At 42.9% G+C, this 21545-nt stretch overlaps 3 protein-coding genes across 3 annotated transcripts in view; 2 read left to right on the forward strand and 1 right to left on the reverse strand.

Moving 5' to 3' along the window:
* Nucleotides 1–3439: 3439 nt before the first annotated feature.
* LOC6557885 (dynein axonemal intermediate chain 3) lies at nt 3440–7270 on the forward strand. Its single transcript, XM_001984642.3, has 7 exons — nt 3440–3704; nt 3788–4452; nt 4513–4678; nt 4742–6030; nt 6087–6262; nt 6318–6517; nt 6576–7270. Exons 1-7 carry the CDS (start codon nt 3505–3507, stop codon nt 7222–7224), a joined length of 3345 nt encoding a protein of 1114 aa, XP_001984678.1. The 5' UTR covers nt 3440–3504; the 3' UTR covers nt 7225–7270.
* Nucleotides 7271–9411: 2141 nt separating this feature from the next.
* On the reverse strand, nt 9412–11481 carry LOC6558733 (gamma-tubulin complex component 2 homolog). The gene has a single exon (XM_001984641.2). The coding sequence runs from the start codon at nt 11479–11481 to the stop codon at nt 9412–9414; it is 2070 nt and encodes a 689-aa protein (XP_001984677.2).
* A 1691-nt stretch (nt 11482–13172) lies between these two features.
* The window catches only part of LOC6558490, a 47846-nt gene continuing 39473 nt past the window's right edge, over nt 13173–21545 (forward strand). The window contains exon 1 of the mRNA XM_032741168.2: nt 13173–13718. Coding sequence (XP_032597059.2) covers nt 13539–13718 — 180 coding nt within the window. The 5' untranslated portion in view covers nt 13173–13538. The remainder of the gene's footprint in view (nt 13719–21545) is intronic.

The following is a 21545-nucleotide window of genomic DNA, read 5'->3' on the forward strand; positions in this document are numbered from 1 at the left end:
TTGTCAACAGCCAGAAGAGGATTGCAACTGCCATACGGCAACTGCAACGGCAATTCGATGCGGCAGCTACTTGTGGCACATGTGAATTCTAATTTACAGATTTACCTTTACGGATTACCACCAAAGGGGAAAGTCTTTTAGTCACTCTTAGGTTAATATGGAATTAGCTTTGGCTAATATCAATCAGAAATATTCGAACTCATGGCTAAATTCAACTATTCAGTATTCAATTCAATAAGCATATCTCATTCGTAATGCTTTTTGTTTAACAAAATAATATTATAATTGGCGTGATGAGTAAATTAAGACTTCATTCAACCATTTCATTCTTGATTATTTCTCATAAAAATCACATCTATATAAATTGCAACCAATTTAATTCGCTTACTGTTCGCGTGTTTATTAATAATAAAAGCCTAAAAAAACATTTTCAGCATTTTTGGTAGCATTTTCGCGCTACTTTGCCGAAATCTATAAAATTCTCTCAAATCCGACTTTATCTTAATTGATTGCCTTTATCACAAATCGCCATTTGTGGCGGTCCTTAATGGAACACTCCATGGGTGGCCCCAATATCCAGCTGTAATCCAGTCCCTCCTAGTCTAGTCTGGCAGTGTTTTTATTCGTCGTCTGTTGCGCATACGCCACGTTGTACCAGAAAAACCAGAGCCCGATTGAGAGAGTGCCCAATGTGGTGGGATTTAAATCAGTAAAGTATTTAGCCCACTAACAAATTTCTCACATAATTCACAAAACGTCGTAATACGGAAGCCGTTTCTATTTTATTTTATTTTTATTTTTTTGGCAAATTTCACTCGCTGATAAGTGCGGCAAACTAAATTTGCAGCACTTTGGCACTCAAATTTGAATTTCATGTCCCTTTTATCGGTGCGACTATCTCTAAGCTCTGCCTAGAAGTGGGCATTGTTTTGAACTGTTGTGTGTTGCCACTGTTGCTGTTGTTGCTGTTGTTGCTGCTGTTGCTGTTGTTGCTGCTGCTGTTTGTCCAATTTGGCCCGCTGCTAATAACGGTGCTTCGGGGGGGCTTTGCCTTATTGGGCGGTCGGTCGATTGGATTGATGTGCCGGTGAACAGCCATTTTTCGGCTACCGCAACAGTTATAAAATATCGAAAATTATGCGCTTCGACTACCGTTGCTGTCGGTTGTCATCAAAAGCGGTGGCGCCGCAGCGACAAACGTGGCAACTCTGGTTGTGGCAAAAACTGTGGCTGTGTGGCACTTAACACCTTTTTGACACACAGCCAACGACGTCAAATGCAAATGAAGATAAATCGCTGCCTGTGATCTTTTTAGCACCTTTTTGCATATATTGCTGGCAACAGGCAACAACAGGCGGCAGGCAACGTGGGGGCATGGCGCAGGCAGCCAACAGGCTGTGGTCGCTGGTGACAGCCACAAACATGCAACATTTTGTCGCCAGTTGTACAACTGCCTGCTGACTGCTGCGATTATGCTGCTGCTGTTGCTGTTGCTGCTGCTGCTGTTGCTGTTGCTGCTGCTGCTGCCGCTGCTGCCTCAACTTAACCCAGCCCCTGGATTGGCTCTCGACTTTGGTTTTGTTATTTTACTGCTCGAGTATCTAATAATTTCTTATGATGTTTGTGACAGGCATATCGTAATCTTACAGATTTATATATTGTTACCATCTTGTGATATTCAACTCTCTAAATTACTCCTGTTGCAAGCATGTTGCAAACAGTTCAAATACAACGGCAGATATTTGTCAGATAAATAATTATGACTGTATAAATACTTGAGTATTTTATTGTAAGATTAATCAACTGGTTTCTTCACTTTATTTAAGGAGCTTTGAATATGAAAATGAAATGTGAACACGTTTGAACTTCAACTTTGTATATGAATGAATACCTTGCTTTAAATGAATTCAAGTTGGAAGCGTATGAAAAGTATTTATCTACTATTTATGTAGAATGGCATATACATATGTGTATATTTATTTGACAAAAGGCACCAGATCAACAATGTCTAATATTAATATGTTATATGTGTTCATTTTTCTGTTCATGACACTCCACTCATATTTGTAGCTTAGAAAGAGTATCACGTATTTGATGTCTCAACTGGCACTCTTTTGTCTTCAGTCAACGGCTCGGCCACTGTTGTCAATAAGGTCAAGGGGGGAGAGTCAGTCGCATGTATGGGCTGCCCCCTTGTCTTTGTTTTGGGGGTCCGCCTTTGGAGTCACTTTGCATATGAGCTGCTCGCTCGGCGCACAATCAAAAAAATTATCAGTCCGAGCTCCTGGTCGTTGTCATTGTTGTGCCTGCTGCTGTCTTGGGTGCTGGGTGCCTGGCTGCGGATGAGGAAGTTGTTTGTTTTGTCTTTGGGTCTTTGGGCTTGGACTGGGGCTGGGACTGGGACTGGGATTTGGACTGGCATTTTGTTATGTTACTGGCTGCCTAACTATCGGGCGGCGACTATCGGTAGTTTGTCGCGTTTGTGTCTGTATATTTCTTCTGTTTTTTTTTTCTTTATTTAAATTACGAAATGTTTTGTCAACAATTTGTCGGTTGATTTATTTGCAACAGCGGCAACAGCAGCAGCAGCAGCGGCGGCGGCGACTCCTTTTGACTGCGGCTAATCGGAGGTGCAAGTTATCAGCTGACAGGTGCATAAATTGCGTTTAAAATCGAAAGTTGCGCCCAGAATGCGCCATGAAAATGGAAAGTGAGCGACGTGCATCCATTAAATGTGTGTCAGTTGCTGTAGACATGGCACCACTTTGGTGGTGCATTGACATCAACGGCGGCCCCATATGCTGCACTGCACTGCAGCTGTCCATCACAGAACTTTCGATTTCGATTGCGTAGCAGAGCCACAGACACAGGCAGAGGCAGAGGCAGAGGCAAAGGCAGAGTCAGCCAATGCTTTCCATCGTTTATTGAACTGCCGGGCCCAAACGACTGGCAGCCAACCAGCCAACCACCAGCCAATGAGCCACAGATCATGTCCAGGCTGCCGCAACACGATCCACAAGAAAAACACATATTTTCTGCCAGCGCTTTTTTGAAGCCTCTGTGACTGACACACAATTGCGTTGTGTGTGTGTGTTTTTTCTCTGCTGCGCATAGTTCCGTATTTGGTCAAAGATAATGATGTGAAATGCAGCAACAACAAAAGCAACACCAACAGCAAAGCAAAAAGAAGACCATTGCCAACAATCACCCACTCAAAAATTGTTTCAATGAAAAATGGCCAAGTCCTGAACTGGCAACGCATGTAAATGAGTTAAAATGTTTCTACTTATTTTAATTAGAGTGCGTTCCATAGAAATAAGTTGCCATAGATGCAACACGTATCCATGCCAATGCCAATTCCAGGGGAGAAAACCAAATCGACGCATGCTCAGTTATTGCCCTGGCACACAGTGAGAAATGTCAAAAAGTTAAGTAAACAACAACAACGAGAAATGAAAAACATTTCGATTTGTGTTCAAAAACTCAACTGATACAATATACGACATGGAAGAAAATGTGGATTTTGCTGTAGATGCGGAGTTTGGCATCGAACCGGGAGGCGTCCATAAGCGACGGCCCTATATCAAAAAGTTTATGCAGCCCGACTCAGATGAAGATGTCCCCGATTTATCAAGGCTGTTCAATGTGCATGAATCATGGCGCACCCTCCTCTCACTGAACAGCTGCCAGAGGGTTATGGTCACGTAAGCTTAAAGAGCAATATGTCCAATGCTGCCAATGCCCAATCCATTCCAATCCCAACAATCCATTCTCACACATTCCGCAGCGCAAGCGTGCAAAAGGCACTGAAAATTCAGGTGGGTGTCAATGTGACACAGGAATTTCCGTGGCGGCAGGTGCAGTTCAAGGATCTGCGCGATGTGCTCTTCGAGGAGCTGGAGAATTCAGCTGATCTCCTCAAGCTTTTCAAGGGCTTCAATCCGGAACATTATGTGTTAATTGGCTATTGTCCCACACTCACCGAATCGGAGGAGGAACCACCAGAGGGTGATCCCTTCATCTTCTACATTACCAGCAAGGATACGAAATTGGCAATGGGCATCATACAGAATATGGAGGCTTTCGAGCGCTGGCGCATGCAGCGACGTCTGCGCATGAAGCCGCGTCGCTGGGTCAGCATGGGCACCGAGAACGAGATGTCCGTAATGGTGGAGCGATTCCGCGAGGAGCCCGTCGATGTAGAGATCCAGAGTGTCTATCCCATACAGCAGCCTCGACACATTGCCTTTTCCTATCGCCTGGCTCGCGATGTGCGCGATGGCGTTATCGAGCTACTCCCGAAGGATGATGTCAAGTACGATAATATCACCAGGCGTCGAATCTCTGTCGGCGTCCAGTCCGCTCCAGCCTGCATTCAGCGGGAGCAGCAGACAAATCCAACGTTTCCCTCAAATGCCTGGTCGCAGTATCTCTACGAATTAGATGATGCAGGTGAGTTACTGAGTTATTCTACTCCTGCTGTTAGTGCCTGCTTAAGTGATGCACGTTTAGATCTCGAGCTGGACGAATCGGAGGTGGAGGAGGAGGAGGGCGAACAGAAAAGTAGGCCCGGCACACCGGCCAAAGAGGAGCCAAAGCCGAAGCCACCGCACGAGATGTCCGAGCAAATGAAGCTGCTGCTGGACACACTCGATTTCAATCAGATCGATAGCTATCGGTGGGTTTTCTAGGCAACTCTTGTCGCTTACCTCAGTCATTTAATCAATCATTCAACACGCAGCAACGATTATCAGTTGATATCCAACACACAAATGGTGCACTACACTAATCCATATCTGCAGGAGTTCATCTGCTTTGCCAATATCTCGAAGAGTGACAAACGCTTTGTGGCCACCACTGCTTGGTATCCCAAATTGAGTGGACTTCTTGCTGTCTCATATGCTTTCACCACTCCCGTAACCGAAGACCTTGCCACACATCAGGTCAACGCAGTGCAACGTGCGGTGCTCGAACCGAATCCCGTCCTGCTCTGGAGTTTCGCTGATAATCTCAACTATAAGCTGGAGTTTGAGGCACCCTTTGAGGTGACAACACTGTCATTCTGTCCATTCAATGGCGACATTTTGCTTGGCGGCTGCCAGAATGGTTTGTTAGTGGTCTGGGATCTGCAGGGTCGCTGTGAGCACCTAGACGATGAGGAGTATTTGACGCCGGCGCAGGCCAAGTATCGAGCAATAATCGGTGAGTATCTCAACTGGACGCTCGATACCAACGAGGAGGTGGTTGTCGAGCCGGCAAACATATCGCCCTTGGAGGAATCGCCGAACGGCGCCATCACTGGTATCTATTGGCTGGGCAAACATTTCTATTTGAATCATTTCGGTAAGGTGTTTAATGATCCCGATAAGCGCAGTCGTCACAAGTTTTTCATCACGTGTTCCTTTGATGGCACCGTCGCCTTCTGGAATTTGGATGGCGAGGCCGCAAAGATGGATCGGGACGCCCAGCGCAGTAAAAATCTGCCCAAAGAGTTGACCCAAAACGAGTCGCCTTACAAGTCCAAAATAATGAAGCCCACATATAGCATATTCTACAATGAGCCACTAACTGGGATTGTGGCTGATTCTTCAGTGTTCACCATTGAGACACCTGCGCCCAAGGTGATCAACAACTCACCCTCAAACTATCCCATTACGATGAAGGCCAAGGATCCGCCCGAAATGCGACCATCCCTAATTCTGTCCACCTATTACGGCAACATCATACGCGTCGAGTGGCAGGGTATGTATAGCGAGGCGGGTGCTAGAGAACAAGTAAACAGCTCTGCACAGTTTGCAATGGTGCATGATGGTCCCATTGTCGCCATGAGCAAGAATCCCTTCTACCCGGAAATATTTGCATCGATTGGACGCACGGTCTTTGCCTTGTGGAAGGAGGACTATCCAGATTCGGCCATTATCTGGCGAAAGCGTCCGTGCGATCTGACTGCGGTTGCCTGGAGCGAGTCACGTCCGGCTGTCTTATATTTAACGCGAAAGGATGGCATTCTCGAAGCTTGGGATATTTTGGGTAGGTGTTCAGTTCAGCATGTGAGCTTTGTTTTTATCAATTAAACTTGGCTTTAGCTCGCGACGATGCGCCAGTTTTGACTGAGATCCTTGGCGGCGGCCTCATCACAGCTGTCACCGAGCATCGTCCGTCGCTGCCCAACAAAATCCTGGGCATTGGCGACTATAACAGCAGCATCCGAATGGTCAAACTACCGCACACCTTCGACGTGCCACTGGACAACGAGCTGCAAGTAAGTATCCCAGCTGACTCTAATATCATTTTAGCTATATAAATTTTCTTGGCAGAAACTAACGCATTATGTGACGCGACAAATAACGCGCAAGATGAGCATCAAAGCCTGGGAGAAACAGTATTATGAAAACAACAAGGACATCATTGAGGCGAAACGCGAGGCTGCACAGGAGGCACGCAAGGAAATGGAACGTTTGGAACGTGAAGAACAAAACACTCGCAAACGCACATCCGATTCTGAACAGGAACACACGTAAGTCAATAGACTGTTATGATCCTTGAGACTGAAAGCCAGCCATTCGTCATTGCAGGGACAAGAAGAAGGGACTCGCTGGAGCACCTTACAACGAACGCATGGCCAAGAAGTTTGACGAACTGAATCTCAATCGAATGATGACAATTCTCATGTCACGCAAGCAAATGGATCCAGAGAAGCTGGCACGCGAAACGGCCCTGGAGAAGGAGCGGCTCAGCTATGAGACGGCCAAAAAGCAGTCGCATGCCAAGCTACTGGAAACCGTTGAGGACGATCTGGCAAGCATTCGGGCACGTCTCCTGCCCGCCGATGTGCTGGACAAGCAGCGCAGTGAGATGATAGCGGAGCGTGTCAAGCGTGCAATCGAAATGTCGCCAACCTATGAGGAAGTGTCAAAAGAGGCATTCAAAAAGCTAAAAAATTTTCCCGACCTCAAATCCCTCGACTATATTGAGCTACTCGAACGAGGCAGACAGCGTCGCCAGCTGTTGGATCAATCTCTGGGCGGGAATACGGAACGCTTGCGCTGGTACCAGGACAAGATGCGCGACAATCAGCTCTTCGAATGCGATTTCGGCGTCGATCTGCTCTACAGCAGACGCAAGCTGTATCCGCTGCCCAAAAAAGAACCCATCACTGACACCACATCCGTGGTGGATGTGGAAGTGGAGTATCTGAAGCCGGAGCGCGAGAGTATTGAGTAATTATTGTATTTGAATATTTAGTTAATGAAGCTAAGCAAGAACATCAGTTGTTGTGTTCCTTTTTTAGTAACAGATTTTGGCAGTGGGCAGAAACGCATTTCAAAAAATTATTGCTCATTTTTTATACTAATGCCTAGCAAATTAATTAAACGTAACCACAAAAAGATACAGATACGAATCAAATCTATTTTGAGTAATACTTCACCTATATATAAATACATTTTGAATTGGAATTTAAATATTATGAATTGCCTGCCATCGACTCGTTAAAAAAGGAAAAGAAAAACAAAACGAATTCAATAGGTTTTTGTGTATTGTTTGCAGTTTCGCTTTTTGGCCATTGCCAAATAAATTGTATCTTAATTAAACGTGCATTGAACCTTGACGCTGAACTTCCGCCACAAAACGGCGCGAGTTCAAGTTAATGACATTTCTAAGCGGCGCACAAATGAAGTCATCTGGTTACCCGGGGCGTGTCATAGGTTTAATGAACTGAGCTGCAGACAGAGTGGCAATCGCAGTCGCAGTGGCAGCCACTGACCCAACCACAGTCGATGCCACTGCAACCGCCGTCACTTTCCCACGGCACTCAGCCGGCTGCCCATCAGCTGCTGCTGGCTTAATGCACATATCAATGGCAAACTGTCCAACAGCTCAACTGGACACAGCTCAATTCCAGCCACAAACAGAGATGTGGGTAAAAGGGGGAGAGGATGATTGGAGGGTAGAGGTAAATGTAAGCACGTAATGATATACATTTTAGCAGCAATGGATCTGAACTTTACAATAATTTTGCGACCATTATTATTGGCTACGATTGGCTGTGGTCGTGTTGCCGCCGGCCAGCATTTTAAGGTTGCGTCATCATCATGATGATAATCGTCGTCGTCATCATTGCCATCATCAGCAGCGTCAGCACATGATCGAGACCACCTGTTGTTGTCCTTAATGCACAGCCAAGTGATATTTTTTAATATATCGCCGCTCGCCGCTCGCCGCTCGCCTTTTTACTTTTTATTCGTTACTTTTCGAATTGCATTTTAATACACTGTGCAAAAAATGCTAATATCTGCATGTGAATTTAGCTGCGCATAGTTTAAATACCCTTTATGTTGTGTAACAAATCACTTTAATTTTCGATATGATTCTTGAAGTGATAAACTTATATAAAAAATGTTGATTTATTTTAGAAAGCATTTTAAATTATCTCTTTGATTTCTGAAGACCAATTTCCAATAGCAGAAGATAATAAAAAAAAGTGTACTAATATAAGAAACAAGCTTACTCTAAATTAAAGTAGACTTAAAAGTAGTCGATAACAGAGTATGTGCTAGCCTAGAGTATTCTTGCCTGGTTTTCATTATTTATTTATAAATACTTTGTGCATAACGTTGCGTGAGGCAACTGCAAACTGGCTGCAAGTTCATTTTGTACATTTACATAACAATTGGCCTTTGAATTGAAATTGTTGGAAAGGATGGGCAGACAGGCAGGCCGTGAGGACGGACAGCTGCGGTTAGCCATTCAAACAGCAAGTGCCGAAGTTGGAGCGAGTTGCGAACATTAAAATCGTTTTGCCGCCATTTAAAATAATTTACGATGCTATGCAAATCGGAGAGATGCCTTGATGCATGCGTTGCATCCATACGATGTTGCCGTGACTCTGCATAAATAGTCGAACTGGCCACAAATTAAACTCACTCGCACACACACACACACACATCAATTATTCACGCCCATTGTGTGCAACAGCTAAGAAAAAGTTAAGACTTCAAGTGTTGGCCTGAATTGGAATGTTGCGGACCCTAAGTGGGTTAGGCTTTTTGTTTTTCTTTTTAAATTTTAGTGAACAACATTTGTCAATTTTACTACATTCGTAATATTAATTTTTATTTTTCAAATAACCCAAATTTGTTTGTTCAATTGTTGTGTCTAATTTACGAGAATTTTAGTCATGCACACTCCCAACTATATTCTCTGGTTATATTCAGTTATTACGCTCTGCTTGCAACTTGCAACAGCATCATTAGCAATGTTGTCCGCTGACAGTTTGGCATTATGCGTAGGCAAACCTTCAAGATTTTCTTTTTTTGTGGCACACGGCTAATTTGGCATGACTTGTGTTAGGTTGAAGTCAAAACAATAATTAAATGAAAGTTATGTAAAACTAAAATAAATTCAGTTTTCCTAGCGCAAATCTTTGCCGATGCTTTCGAGGCGCTGCACCAACTGTTTGCAGGATGCACGCTCCTCATTGCCGCAATTGCTGCCCGGTCGGGCAAGATCAGTGATGAGATCGAGGATATCACTTAGCTGACTATTGAACTGCTCCTCGTATTCGAGGACACCCGCATCGAAGTCGGCACTAGTTGCCTGCTGCTCCATGAAACTGCTGTAGTTGAGGCACTGTTGGCCCAAGATGAACAAGGAGCGCACAAAGATGACAGGCTCACAGAGCAGACACAGCAACAGGCACTGATCCAATGTGCTTTGGAAGTGTTGCAGCACCTCATCCACCAGCTGCGCCTGCTGCACAACCAGCAGCAGCTTCTGCCAGCGTGGCTGCACCACATCCATGATCATATGCTGTTCCAGCTGCTCAATACACTCAATCATGCGTCGACGCAGCTCGGAGGCACGTAAATTGGGAATGACGCCAGCGTGGCAAGCAGATTGGAACTGGTGCTGCACATAGCGCAGATAGAAGAGGACGCGATGCAGCAGCTGCAACTGCTCCAGGGGTGCCTCGTGAATGACCAGACTAATGGGCCACTTGGGCTCGTAGCGCAACGTGAATGCCTCATAGCCACAAAGGGTGAGCTGCTCCGACAGCTGACTGCTAGGTGTGTCCATTTCACTGGATGCCTCTCTGGTAATCAATTTTTGCTTTAGTCTATTGCCCAGCTGGGTGGCCACATCGCAATCCATTAGTTGGCAGCGCAGCAAATGCTTGTGCGGATTGCTGCTCAACTGGAGCGCATCTTGTGTGATTCTCTGCAGCTTCTCCGGCTGCAAGTTGTCCACATTTTGCTCCAACTGCTGGGCACATTTCGCCAGCAAAGCATCGATAAAATTCCGCTCCTGCAATAGAAAGTAATCTTGCAGATTCTGTAAGTGCTCCGCCAACTGCTCCTGCACAAGGACTTCCAGGAGCTTGCGCGCCGGCAACTGATACGAGCTGCGTATGAGCTGCTCGTGAGGTGCCTCCTCCATCTCCTTGGGCACATAGATGAGCGTCTCCTGCATCAGATTCATGTGCACATTGCACTGTCGCAACACATTCAGATATTTGCCCGCCAGCAGAATGCGCTCAGCGAGCGGTTCCAGAAAAGTGGGCAACCTGTCCACGTGCAGGCGATATCGTTGCGCCCAGTAGGCGTGGCAACATTGTTTGGGCGAGAGCAGAGTGCTGCTCATCGCATTCGCACTGGTGTCCTCAATGAAGAACTCGCCACGCACATCGTAAATGATGCCCTTCTGTGTCCACAGCTGCACCATGGTCATGTAGTAGCGAGAGATATCCGTGATCAGTTGCCTCAGGCGCTCCGATTTGAAATGCTGCTGCTGCTCATCGATCAGCGAGAGCAATTGGGCCGAATTGGGTTCCAGGCGACGGACGCGACTCGTGAGACTCGCAAAGGATTGCATGGTGGGCAGCCAGGGACGCACTTGCTGCACCAGCTGGCGGAGATTCAGTTTCTGCTCGTTCAGTTGCGTCTCGAGCGTTGCCTGGAACTCAAAGTACTGTTGCATGTCCTTCTGCAAGGCATTGCCCAGGAAACGGCTGCAGTTCCGCGTCAAGCTGGTCTCCTCGATGAAGCTCTGCACACTGATGTAGTAGCCAATCAGCGGTAGCAGCTCGTTGGCCAGCGTGCGAAAGGCTCCAGTGAAACGTTCATCGATCTTGAAGTGCACCTTATCAATATGCTCGGTGGTCAGATAGGGAATCTCATCGAGCGATATTTCTGGTTGAATGTGCGATGAGGGTACACCCGAAAAGGCATAAATCAGATCACGGATGAGCACCTGCTCCTGCTTCCTCAGGGACAACTTGCTCACATCCTCCGTGGCCAGAAAGAAGCCGCCAACACTCTCGAATTTCCACGAGCCCGCATTGTGCTTGAAACGAGTTTCGGACGTGGATTTCAGCTTGTCCGTCGATTCCATAAAATCAGAACTGGATATTATTTGACACATCTCGGACTTTACCTCGCATTCCATCTCCGGCTCACAATCAGCCGGGTTTTCACTATTCATAATGGAGTTCGATGGAAATGTATATATATTCTCTCAATTTGTTGAAAATTCAGCAAGTGTGGAAAGGTTCTGATTTGTATTCGTCTTTTGAATACTTGAAAATTTAACTTTTAAAAATTACACGAATTCTGACTTATGAAGCTTACTAGGCCTCTGAAATATTTTCCTTATATATTTTTCTGTACTTATTGTAATATCCGAGAAATGAATTTCTGTTAAAGGTGAAAACTACACCAGAAACCGTACCAGAAAATTTCACGATAAATTTACACAAAATTGACTTGGGTGCCATAAAAATCACAAGCATAGTATTCATTTGGAAGTGGCACGTAGCACGTACTTCTCTGTCATAGTGCCCAGCGGCGACATCTGCGGCAGATACCAAGAAACAGGCACCACATGAATCAGCTGTGTAGCAGCCACCTTCGTGATCTGTGTGGCAACACTGGGGAAACGCGTTGAGAATTTTTTCATTATTTTCACAGCGATGGGAAAGAATCGAAAAGAGCCCAAAAAAATGCTGATGCACAGTGCACTTTCTTTAGCAAGTAAATAAATATCGTACTCGAATATCGTACACCACACACACGCAAACATGCCCAAACACATACACTGATAACTATGAGAATACTTTATTTATGGGCTTTGTCGCGTGAGTGCCACTTGTATTTGTTGTTGTTGCTGTTCTCATTCTAGACAATGCAACGTCAGCGTCGATGGCGACGGCGGCGTCGTCGTTGTCGAGAGCAACATTAGCATAAATAAATAAATAACTGTTATAACAACGACATGTAGTACAACAATAAAGTGCATTGGCAACGTGAGCTAAAGTAAATAACAATAACAATGATAAACACGAAGAAGAAGTACCGATAAAGCTTTTGGGCTTCTGTTACTGTTGCTGCTTCCTCTTCTACGAACTGCACAAATTGCACTTGTATGTTGAGCTTTTGTTTTCGTTCTCTGCTCGCGCGTTCTCTTTCTCCTCTCTCTCTCTTTCAGGGAGTAAATTAGAATTAACCACACATGCCTCGAGGCACTGTGGTGCTAAATACATGATTTGTAAATTTCCAAATAAGCACACATAATATATTTAGCAATTTACTTATTGTTTTTGTAAATGCTAGTAGAATGAACCTATGACTAAAAATAGATTTAATATTTGTATTTTGATTCAAGTACATTTTTCATTGTAAATTTCTTATATAAGTAAATTATGTATAAAAGTCAATTTTCAGTATTCTACTTTATGAAAAGCAACCACTGTGCATCGGCCTATTATAACAGCAACACCTTGACAGCGCTAATAACAACAAAAACAACAAAAGCTTCCTTCGCATGCATTTAGTGGTATGCTGTTGTTGTGGACAATCAAATTGAGTGCAAAGCTCAGTTTCAGTTTCGGCAGCGAAGGGCTGGGCTAAAATGAGACAGCAACAGCAACAGCACCGGCAGCAGCAGCGACGTCGGCTTTGAAGTGCGATGTGCGCTGACTGCAAAAAAGTGCCGTTTAAGGTTTCGGGTTTTTTTGTCGTTTTTTTGTTACTGCTGCGCTATTGCTTATTGCATTATTTATACACTTTCTTGGTCTCCACACACGCACACAAGTTATAAACAAAACGCAGAGCAACGATATCAACAATAGCAAAAACTATACCAACAACAACAACAACAATAATATTGGTGACAACAACAAACACTCTCGGTCTCAGTCTAAGCCGCTCTCGCAGTCAGCGATGTCGTTGTCGTCGTTGCCGTCGCTGCCGCCGTCATCGTCACTGTCACAGTAGCGGCAAATGCGACCGCATTCTCAACAGTCAAACAACAAACGCAACTGAAGTAACAACGCTGTCCGCGTCGCGTCCATTGCCAATATATAATTATTGAATACGTCGCCACCCTGTTCCTCCTCCTCCACCACCCCCCTGCCAATCAATCAAAAGTGCGACTACGAAAAGAAAGTGTTTACAGAAAACACACAAAAGCTTCAAGTTTCAAAAAGTGATGAGACTGTTGTTGCTGCTACCAGCCGCTAGAGAGTGTTGTTCTTGTTCTTAATGTTTCGTCTGCCAACGCGAGAGGAGTGCGTCGCTTGGCTGCATTCCGTTCTCGTTCTGATCCTGCACATTTGGAGCTTTTGCAGTATGTCGCTAACACGCAGTCGCCAAACGACGCTCAAGTGGATTAAAAAGCGATTTGCGCTGCCGCGTCGACGTCAACAGCAGCAGCAGCGGAGGGTGAGTGTCCTGGGTGCAAATTGGGTCAACTCTCAACAGCAGATACAACAACAATGCAAGCATGCATCTAAAAGCTTAATTGATTTTTGTCGTTGAAATTTCTGTTGAAATCAATTAATTGCGCTACACTGGCCAAAAATTCAATTAAAGTCAATAATTTTCAGCGTAATTTGTGGCTAATTTTGTTTTTCCTGTGAATCGAGCAAAAATGAAGGGTTAAAACTACTTTTGCATTGGCGTGACAGAGTTCAATTTCTCAAAAAGTTACTCAGCAGAAGCCACCCCCAATTGCCTCCTGACCTTTTTGTTAACCGTGACGTAGTCAAAAAGTGTCTGCGACGCTTTTTGTTCCGTTTCCGCTTTTATTTGCTAAATACTCGCAACTCTCCTCATAGGCCATGCCACACCAGGAAGGTGTGTCCACTGCCCCGGCCATGTTCTACTTGTTGTTGTTGTTGTTGCTATTTTGCATGTTCCTGTTGCCCTGTTGTTTGTTGTTCTCGACTTGAGCGATTATCGCTGTCAGTTTGAAAAACAGTTCGGGGCGCTTATCATTATTCAAGCTAAACGAACTTAAATTTCGAGCCGCATTGTTAGAAATCAAAATTTATGCGAATTTTATGAAAGTTTTTTTTGTTTGATTTTATGAGTTTCTTTTTTTTGGCAATTATTTTGTGCGATTTCGAAATAGTTTTTTGGGCGTATTTACTCAAAAACTATGCGCATTGCAGGCACAACACGTAAAAGGCCAACGCCCCTGGAATATCAAAGTGTTTTCTACTGCACTCACACAGATAGTGTATGGTATTCAGGGTATATATAAGGGTAATTTGTTAACTAACAACTTAAACTTTAATTCCGGTTTTCGAAATCTGTGTTCAGTAGTACGAGATGAGATAATTGTTGAAGTAATTACAGCTGACATCATAAATTGAGTCACGCGGAAATGCAGTTGCAAATGTGTCAAGATGACTATTTAATTTATTTTAATATTATGTAATATTCATTAAGTCTATCTCTATATTTATGATGTTGCTGTAATTCTCAGAAGTAGATCAACGTTTCCCATATAGATGACTATTATAATAATAATTTATAGTTTGGAGAGCATTTAGAATCGCGCATAGCAAAAATATTTTGATTATGTTTATCCTGTGTGTCCAAATGTTTATTTCTCAGCACTTAAGGCTTTCAGCTTGGCTCGTAAACAGAAATCGCATGTGCCGATAATCGAAATCGCATCAAATACCACATAGAATGGGGCACACAAAGGCGACCGTTTGGTTGCCGTAGACAAAAGGCCTGTCAACACACACACATATATATATATATATATATATAGATATAGGGGGAATACATGTTAAAATTGAGTATCTGGTTTTTTTTTGTGTTGCCAAGTTCAAGGCGGTGGCAGATGTCGTTTTGTGGCGCGCTCTTGGCACTTTGCAATTATGCCAAACAATGTCGGATCGAGGTAGGGATAGAAACGTGAAGCAAACAATAAACACTTGGAGTATTAAACAGAGACCAGAACACGCAAAACAGACCAACAATAAAATAACATACCTCTCCCCCCATTTCATTTAATGTGGGTGTGTTTTTTTTTGTAGTGCAGCCTATTCATTTATCACTATGCAACACAATTAAAATTAGTAACAAGTAAACAGTGTAAAAGTATTATTAAACTATTAAAGTTGTTAAATATATTATGATTAACATTGCACATTAAAACCAATCGAAAGTTCAAAGTTTTATGAGAAAGAATTTTTGATTAGCTAAACGATTAGCTTGAAAATATAAGTTCAAGTATTGGATAACTAAATAATAACTTTACTTAAATACTAAACGAATATTCAGTAAAATTAAAGTTGTTAAATATATTATAAAGTATTTTTTATTACATTATTTTAGTATTATTTAATAGATAAATATAACCAATCGATAAAGTTAAAAGTTTTAAAAGAAAGAATCTTTGATTAACTAGACGATTTGGCTTGACAATATATGTTCATATATTGATAGTAATTAATATTTATTTTCAATCAGTTATATTGTTGATTAGTGTATTTAATTTTGAATTTGACTGAGTGGTATTCAATCAATTCAAGCGCTCAGCGATTCATTCGCTTTTCAGTGGATTCACATTGAAAATCGTTCGCACGCATGGAAAATCATTCAAGCCTGCGAATGGGCGAGTGTCTGTGTGTGTCTACAGATATAGGTGTGTATCTGCACGTGTGTGTGTGTGTATGTTGTGCACCCCCTAAAATATGTATGTGCGACTTTTCCATTTGACGCTCAGCTCATTTCAATTTAGTCGAGCGCCGCAAACGCTTTGAACTTGTTTTTCGCCGGACAGACGCGGACAGATCGCATTCACAGTGCTCAGTACTCAGTTTATCCAGTATTCAGTCTCAGCTTGCCTTACCAGTGTCAGGCAGGCCCTGCCAATGATTTCGACTCAACTGCCGGTCGCGTTTTTATTTATTTTCTTTGCTTTTTTTTATATTATTTTTCCTATTGATCTCGTCGCTGGAATCGCGTACGCCTCCCGCAAAAATTTGTGCGCGTTTTGATTTTTTGGCGCGTTTTTCATTTTGTGGTTGTGTTTTTTTTTTGTATACTTTATTTTGGCCCCTCGCACATTGCACGTAGCTGGACCTGAACCTTTCTGGCTCCGTCTTTTACCCTAGGCTACAAGCTAAACCAAAACAGAAACGAGACAAAAAATAAAAAATAAAACAACTATGTATTGATAAATTGCCAGTCGACGATTTCCGTCGTGACCCGCGCGTTATGCAAAATGCTCAAATGTAAATAAATATTAAAATAATACAAAAATCACTAAGCCGACTGTCTCAGCAGCCCCTTCGTCCCCCCCATCATCCCGCTCGGTGCAACCTGGTGCCTTTGTTGGTTTTTGTGTGTGTGTTTTGTTTTGTGAAAAATGAAGTGAATCTGTCTTTTGTAAAGTGAATCGCCATTGCCATAATAATAAGCAATAATAATAATAATGTAAGCCGACAAATTTCGAGTCGGGCTGAATCGAGTCGAGTCCCTGGCAGCCTTTATTTTCTTTATTTATGAAAACAATAAACGCAACACAAACTACGCATTAAGCGATTCCCCTGTGGATCAAGCGGAGAGGGATCCCCCCCACCCTCCCCTTCCTTCTTCGGCTCATGAGTCGGGAGACGGTTTCCTGGCAGCAGCAGTCGTCGAAGCAAGGCACGCATACAATTTGCATGTGGATATCTTGTGCTGCCCGCATCGATCTTTATGAGTTGCAGTCGCCCGTCTCCGCGTTGCAAGCAAGCAAGATGTCTTATGTAATCTGGAAACTATTCATGAAGCAATATGCTCGCCTGCGCCTGCTCGGCCACAATACGCAGCAGCAGCAGCAGCAGCCATTGAGGCCGACATTGATCTGGCATTCGTATGCAGCCATTGAAGCGGTAGGTGGCTCTCTGTCTTTAGGGCACATCCAACAATGGCTATATGAAAATTGAATTTGTTATGGGCTTATGGGTTTTGGGCATGGGAATGAGGGTCACCTGGATATTTCTTGTTGAGCAGTTGAGTCGAGTCGAGTCGAGTTGAGTTGAGTTGTGGCGCTGCGCTGCGCTCTTTTATTGATTTAAATTGAGTAATTTGTAACGGTACCCATATGTAATATCAGCTTAATCTTTTCAAATTAGTCATAACTAAGCACTTAAATTGAGAGATCATATACAAAAGAAAAAAAAAGAGGTTGAAGCTTGATTTGCTTATTAGGACAACAAGATTTTGCCTGAGGGACTTGAACTGATCAGGCAGCAATTTAATCGATTTCAAGGCAAAACAACTGACTCCAGATCAAGTGTTTTTCTTTTTTTTTGTGTTATTTTGAATATATACTCCAATATATTTCGAATCCATTCGCGATCCGTGCTCAGGGAGAGCTTATGGAGTTTAAGACTTGAGTTTTATTCATGAATTTCGCTTTATAAATGATGTTGCTGCTTTAGCTTAATTAAAGTCAACTTTTCTTTATTTAGTTTTCACAAACTGCATTCGTTTTAAACATTTTTGATAATTTCTTTACTCACATTTAAAATTTATTTTTATGCGACATTTTTTGATGTCATCTTTGAGTAGTAAAATTATCCGCACATTAACTCGCAGCAAAGCAAGCCGCAAAGGAAATGCAGGTGATTTGTGAAAAATTCAAAACGAAAGCGCCAAAAACAAAAATGGCTTTTCTTCAAACAAAAACAAGCGACCAAAAACCAAAAAAAAAAAACAAAAAAGAAAGACAAAGTAAAAAGTTGCCGCAATTGACGTACTCGTTACCGTTTTTATTGATATGATATGAAGAGCATGGGAGTCGGGACCACCAACAGCCAACGGGCAGTCAACATTGGCCACTGTTCACAGTGTCCACTGGCTATTGGCCATTTGGCAATTTGGCTGATTCCGTTCCGTTGCCTGTCTGCCCCATTGATAATAGCAATCTTGAAAACTAAAAGATGCAATAAGTCAGCGCTAAGTGTTAAAATGTCGATATTAATTGTGGACTGCTTGCCACCGGTTGGCGGGGCAGCAGCAGCAGCAGCACCAGCAGCAGCAATTGCAGCCAGAGCTACTGCAACCATGCTTGTCTCCCTCCTTGCGACATGCCCCGCTAGACTCGGTTGCATTTAAATAAATTGCGATTATGGCCGCAAATGTGGCAGGGGCAGGGGCAGGGGCAGAGCCAGTGAACCGAGCAACTGCGCTAATAATATTTATCAGTGCCTCATTTGTTGCACGGACAGCCACTGTGTGCCACAAGAGGGGCAACAGCAGTCAGTCGTGGGGGAAATGGAGTAGTCGATGGCCAATAAACCCAAAAAAATAAGCAAATAAAAATTGTTGCCAGCTAATTGTGAAATGGTTGTTGTTGCCTCGTTTTTAGGTGGGGGCTGCGCTCTTTTTGTTGTTGCAGTTGTTGCTTGTATTTTTGTTGGTGCTTTGTGCATCCGCTCGTCAGTTTTGGGTTGCCGTTTTCCTCCACATTGTTTGGCAGGCAACCCCATGCATATACATACATATTTATTGCAACTAAGTTTTGCATTTTAACCAGAAATCATGCAAAAAAACTGAGACATGCAACAACAACAACAACAACAGCAACAGCAATAATAACAACAACTTTGAACGGCTTTCAAATCGCATTTCAAAGCTGTTAACTGAAGAAAGAGCCTGTGAGAGACAGTGCGAGAGTAAAATAGACATGAAAACTGTTTAAGTTTAATATTTTCCCGCGCGCCGCACGCACAACGTGGGAAAACTCATAAAAAATGCAACAACCCATTCGAATTGAATACAAAATTTTGCATGCCCAATTCCAGTATGAAAATAAGTAATAAAGAAAAAAAAAACCTTTGCACTTTTTTCTTTTCTTTTGATTTTTTGCACTGCACTCGGACTTTAGTTGGCAATAGTTGCGATAGGGCAGGAAAGCCGGAAAACGCGTCACTGATAAGCTACACGGCATAAGGAAATGAAAGAACAGCTCTCTTACGATTATAATTAAGTGCGATATATATATATATATATGATAGCTGAAACTTGAGATGTAGACAAAAAGTTGATATTTTAAAGTTAAGAGTATTAAGCAGGTTTAACTAAAGCAGCTTTTACCTAAGGTGATACCTTTAAATACAAAACAGATATATAATTCATTTCAGTCTTCCCTTGGTCTATTATGCAATAATGCATATGCATTTCATGAGAAAAAAAAACTTACTGCCAAGGCGAAAATAGCCAAGTTAATTTAAAATACATTTCTGGAATTGAATATGCCTGAACACATTAAAATGGGCATAAAGAAGTTTTGCAAAGTTATGTAATAAGAAGGCAGAAAGAAGCCTTTCTGGCCCAATACAGTATATATATTTTTGATCATGCTCAACAGCAAATTCGATAGAGCCATGTCTGTCTCTGCGTCTGTCTAAACAAGCCGATCTCAGTGACTAGAGGTAGAGACTTCAAATTCGGCTAATAAGTTCTCAAATACTTCATATATATCAAATTTATTACATTTGATCGATAACTGCTCCCGTTTCGCGAATATCAATATCTATTTACTTCAGAATGCCATAAGAGACCCAATATTTTCGATTCAACCTTCAAATTGACTTATAATATAACCTGACATATTATTGATCAACTGCAACTACTATCAGCAAATCAGCTATCTAATTAAGAGGTATCTGTTGATCAAGCTCTGTAGACTAGTTTTTTTTTAATTAACTGACCTGCTCAAAAGAGATGGTTATGTCTTACACAATAGCTTAGTGAAATTGAATTAAGATTTGGCTTATCAGCTATGGGTCCATTTAAATTATCATCAAATAATACCCAAGCCCGTATTTATGTAGAGCATATGACCATCGTTTACACATTTGTCACTTGTCATTTGATATAACGAGCATTTTTCTTTTTGGTTTTGTGTTCATCTTGACATGCAAATGGTTTTCACACATCATTTCCATTTACAACAACGAACGACCGCAAATCATTTCTCTTTCATTTTTCTTTTTTGGGGGCAATCAGAGGTTAGACGTTAGACGTTAGCCATTAGCGACACGCATTTTCCAGTCGCAGTCAACGTTGCAGTCGCTGTCAACATTCGGGTTGTAGTCAAGTAATTTTCAATTTCTTTTGGCTGTTTGCTGTCACTTAATTTGGCAGCGGGAGCAGTTGCAGTTGCCACCCACGCACACACACACACACACACACATGCTGGCAGTGTCTCCGACTGCGTCCATTTGTGGCGAGGGCGCAATTGCAATTTGCACCGCCAACGCATAAAACGCACCACGGCATCACCAAGGCTAAGCAAGCGTTTCAGCCACATTCAACTTGGCCAACAGTTGCCGTCGACGTCGCCTAACAAATTAGTTACTGACGCAATATATATTTATTTTTATTTTTTTTGTCTCTGAGTGTATTCCGCTTGTCTCTTGCCACTATCAAAATCACACGCAATAAATTGAATTTGACTATTTTCTTGGCTTGTTGCTGTTGCTGTGGCTGTGGGCAGCAGGTGTTTCTTTGGGATTTGGGATTGGGCACTTGGACTTGAAACTCTCGGGAAACTGGGGGCTGCACAGGTTATCCAATTAATAAAAAGAAAACGCAGTCATAATGTTTTGATTAAACCACAAATGTGACAAGCGACGCATAAAAATTAATTGCCAAGCTTGTTTTTCTTTGTTGTTGTTGTTTTTCTTTTTTCTGCTGCATGAATCACGAGCGAAGAGCGTAGATTTTGATTTGGTTTTTTCATTTTCTTTCTTTTTTTTTTTTTGGGATGTGGGTCAGCTGTGTAACTGTACACGCGTGAGAAGCTAATGCTCGAATTATACAAATAAACTTAAATATATAGTATATACTGTAGTTGTGTGTATATGGCAAACATCAAATCCAATTTCAATCGCCGCAAGGTTAGTTGTCAAACTGGTCAAGTGGTCACTGAAGCGACCTTCCTTTAATGGCCAGCAGCAGTTTGCCAGCCAGCCAGCCAGCCAGCCAGCCAGCCAGCCAGCCAGCCAGCCAGTCAGCCAGCCAGCTAGCTAGCCAGCCAGCCAGTCAGTTGGCCAACTAGTGCAACACATTTCGATTTCCTTTCCTGCTCGTAATTTGTGAACAGCAGCCGCCCATAAAACTTGGCCAACAACAACAATAACAACAACAACAATAACAACAGCAATTGGCGCGACCCACTGGCCAAGACCAATAACTAAAGACGAAGACGACACGCACGCATGAAGATGCCTCGAGGCGCCTCCTCTGTCGGAG

The sequence above is a fragment of the Drosophila grimshawi genome, unplaced genomic scaffold, assembly GCF_018153295.1.
Source record: "Drosophila grimshawi isolate 15287-2541.00 unplaced genomic scaffold, ASM1815329v1 contig_44, whole genome shotgun sequence".
Lineage (NCBI taxonomy): Eukaryota > Metazoa > Arthropoda > Insecta > Diptera > Drosophilidae > Drosophila > Drosophila grimshawi.

What these genes read in the sequence shown, in the direction of transcription:
- LOC6557885 (XM_001984642.3), top strand. Translation starts at nt 3,505, where the DNA reads ATGGAAGAAAATGTGGATTTTGCTGTAGATGCGGAGTTTGGCATCGAA. An exon ending in CTACGAATTAGATGATGCAG is followed by an intron (nt 4,453 to 4,512) that starts GTGAGTTACTGA and finishes ATGCACGTTTAG; the next exon opens with ATCTCGAGCTGGACGAATCG. An exon ending in AATCAGATCGATAGCTATCG is followed by an intron (nt 4,679 to 4,741) that starts GTGGGTTTTCTA and finishes TTCAACACGCAG; the next exon opens with CAACGATTATCAGTTGATAT.
- LOC6558733 (XM_001984641.2), bottom strand. Translation starts at nt 11,481, where the DNA reads ATGAATAGTGAAAACCCGGCTGATTGTGAGCCGGAGATGGAATGCGAG.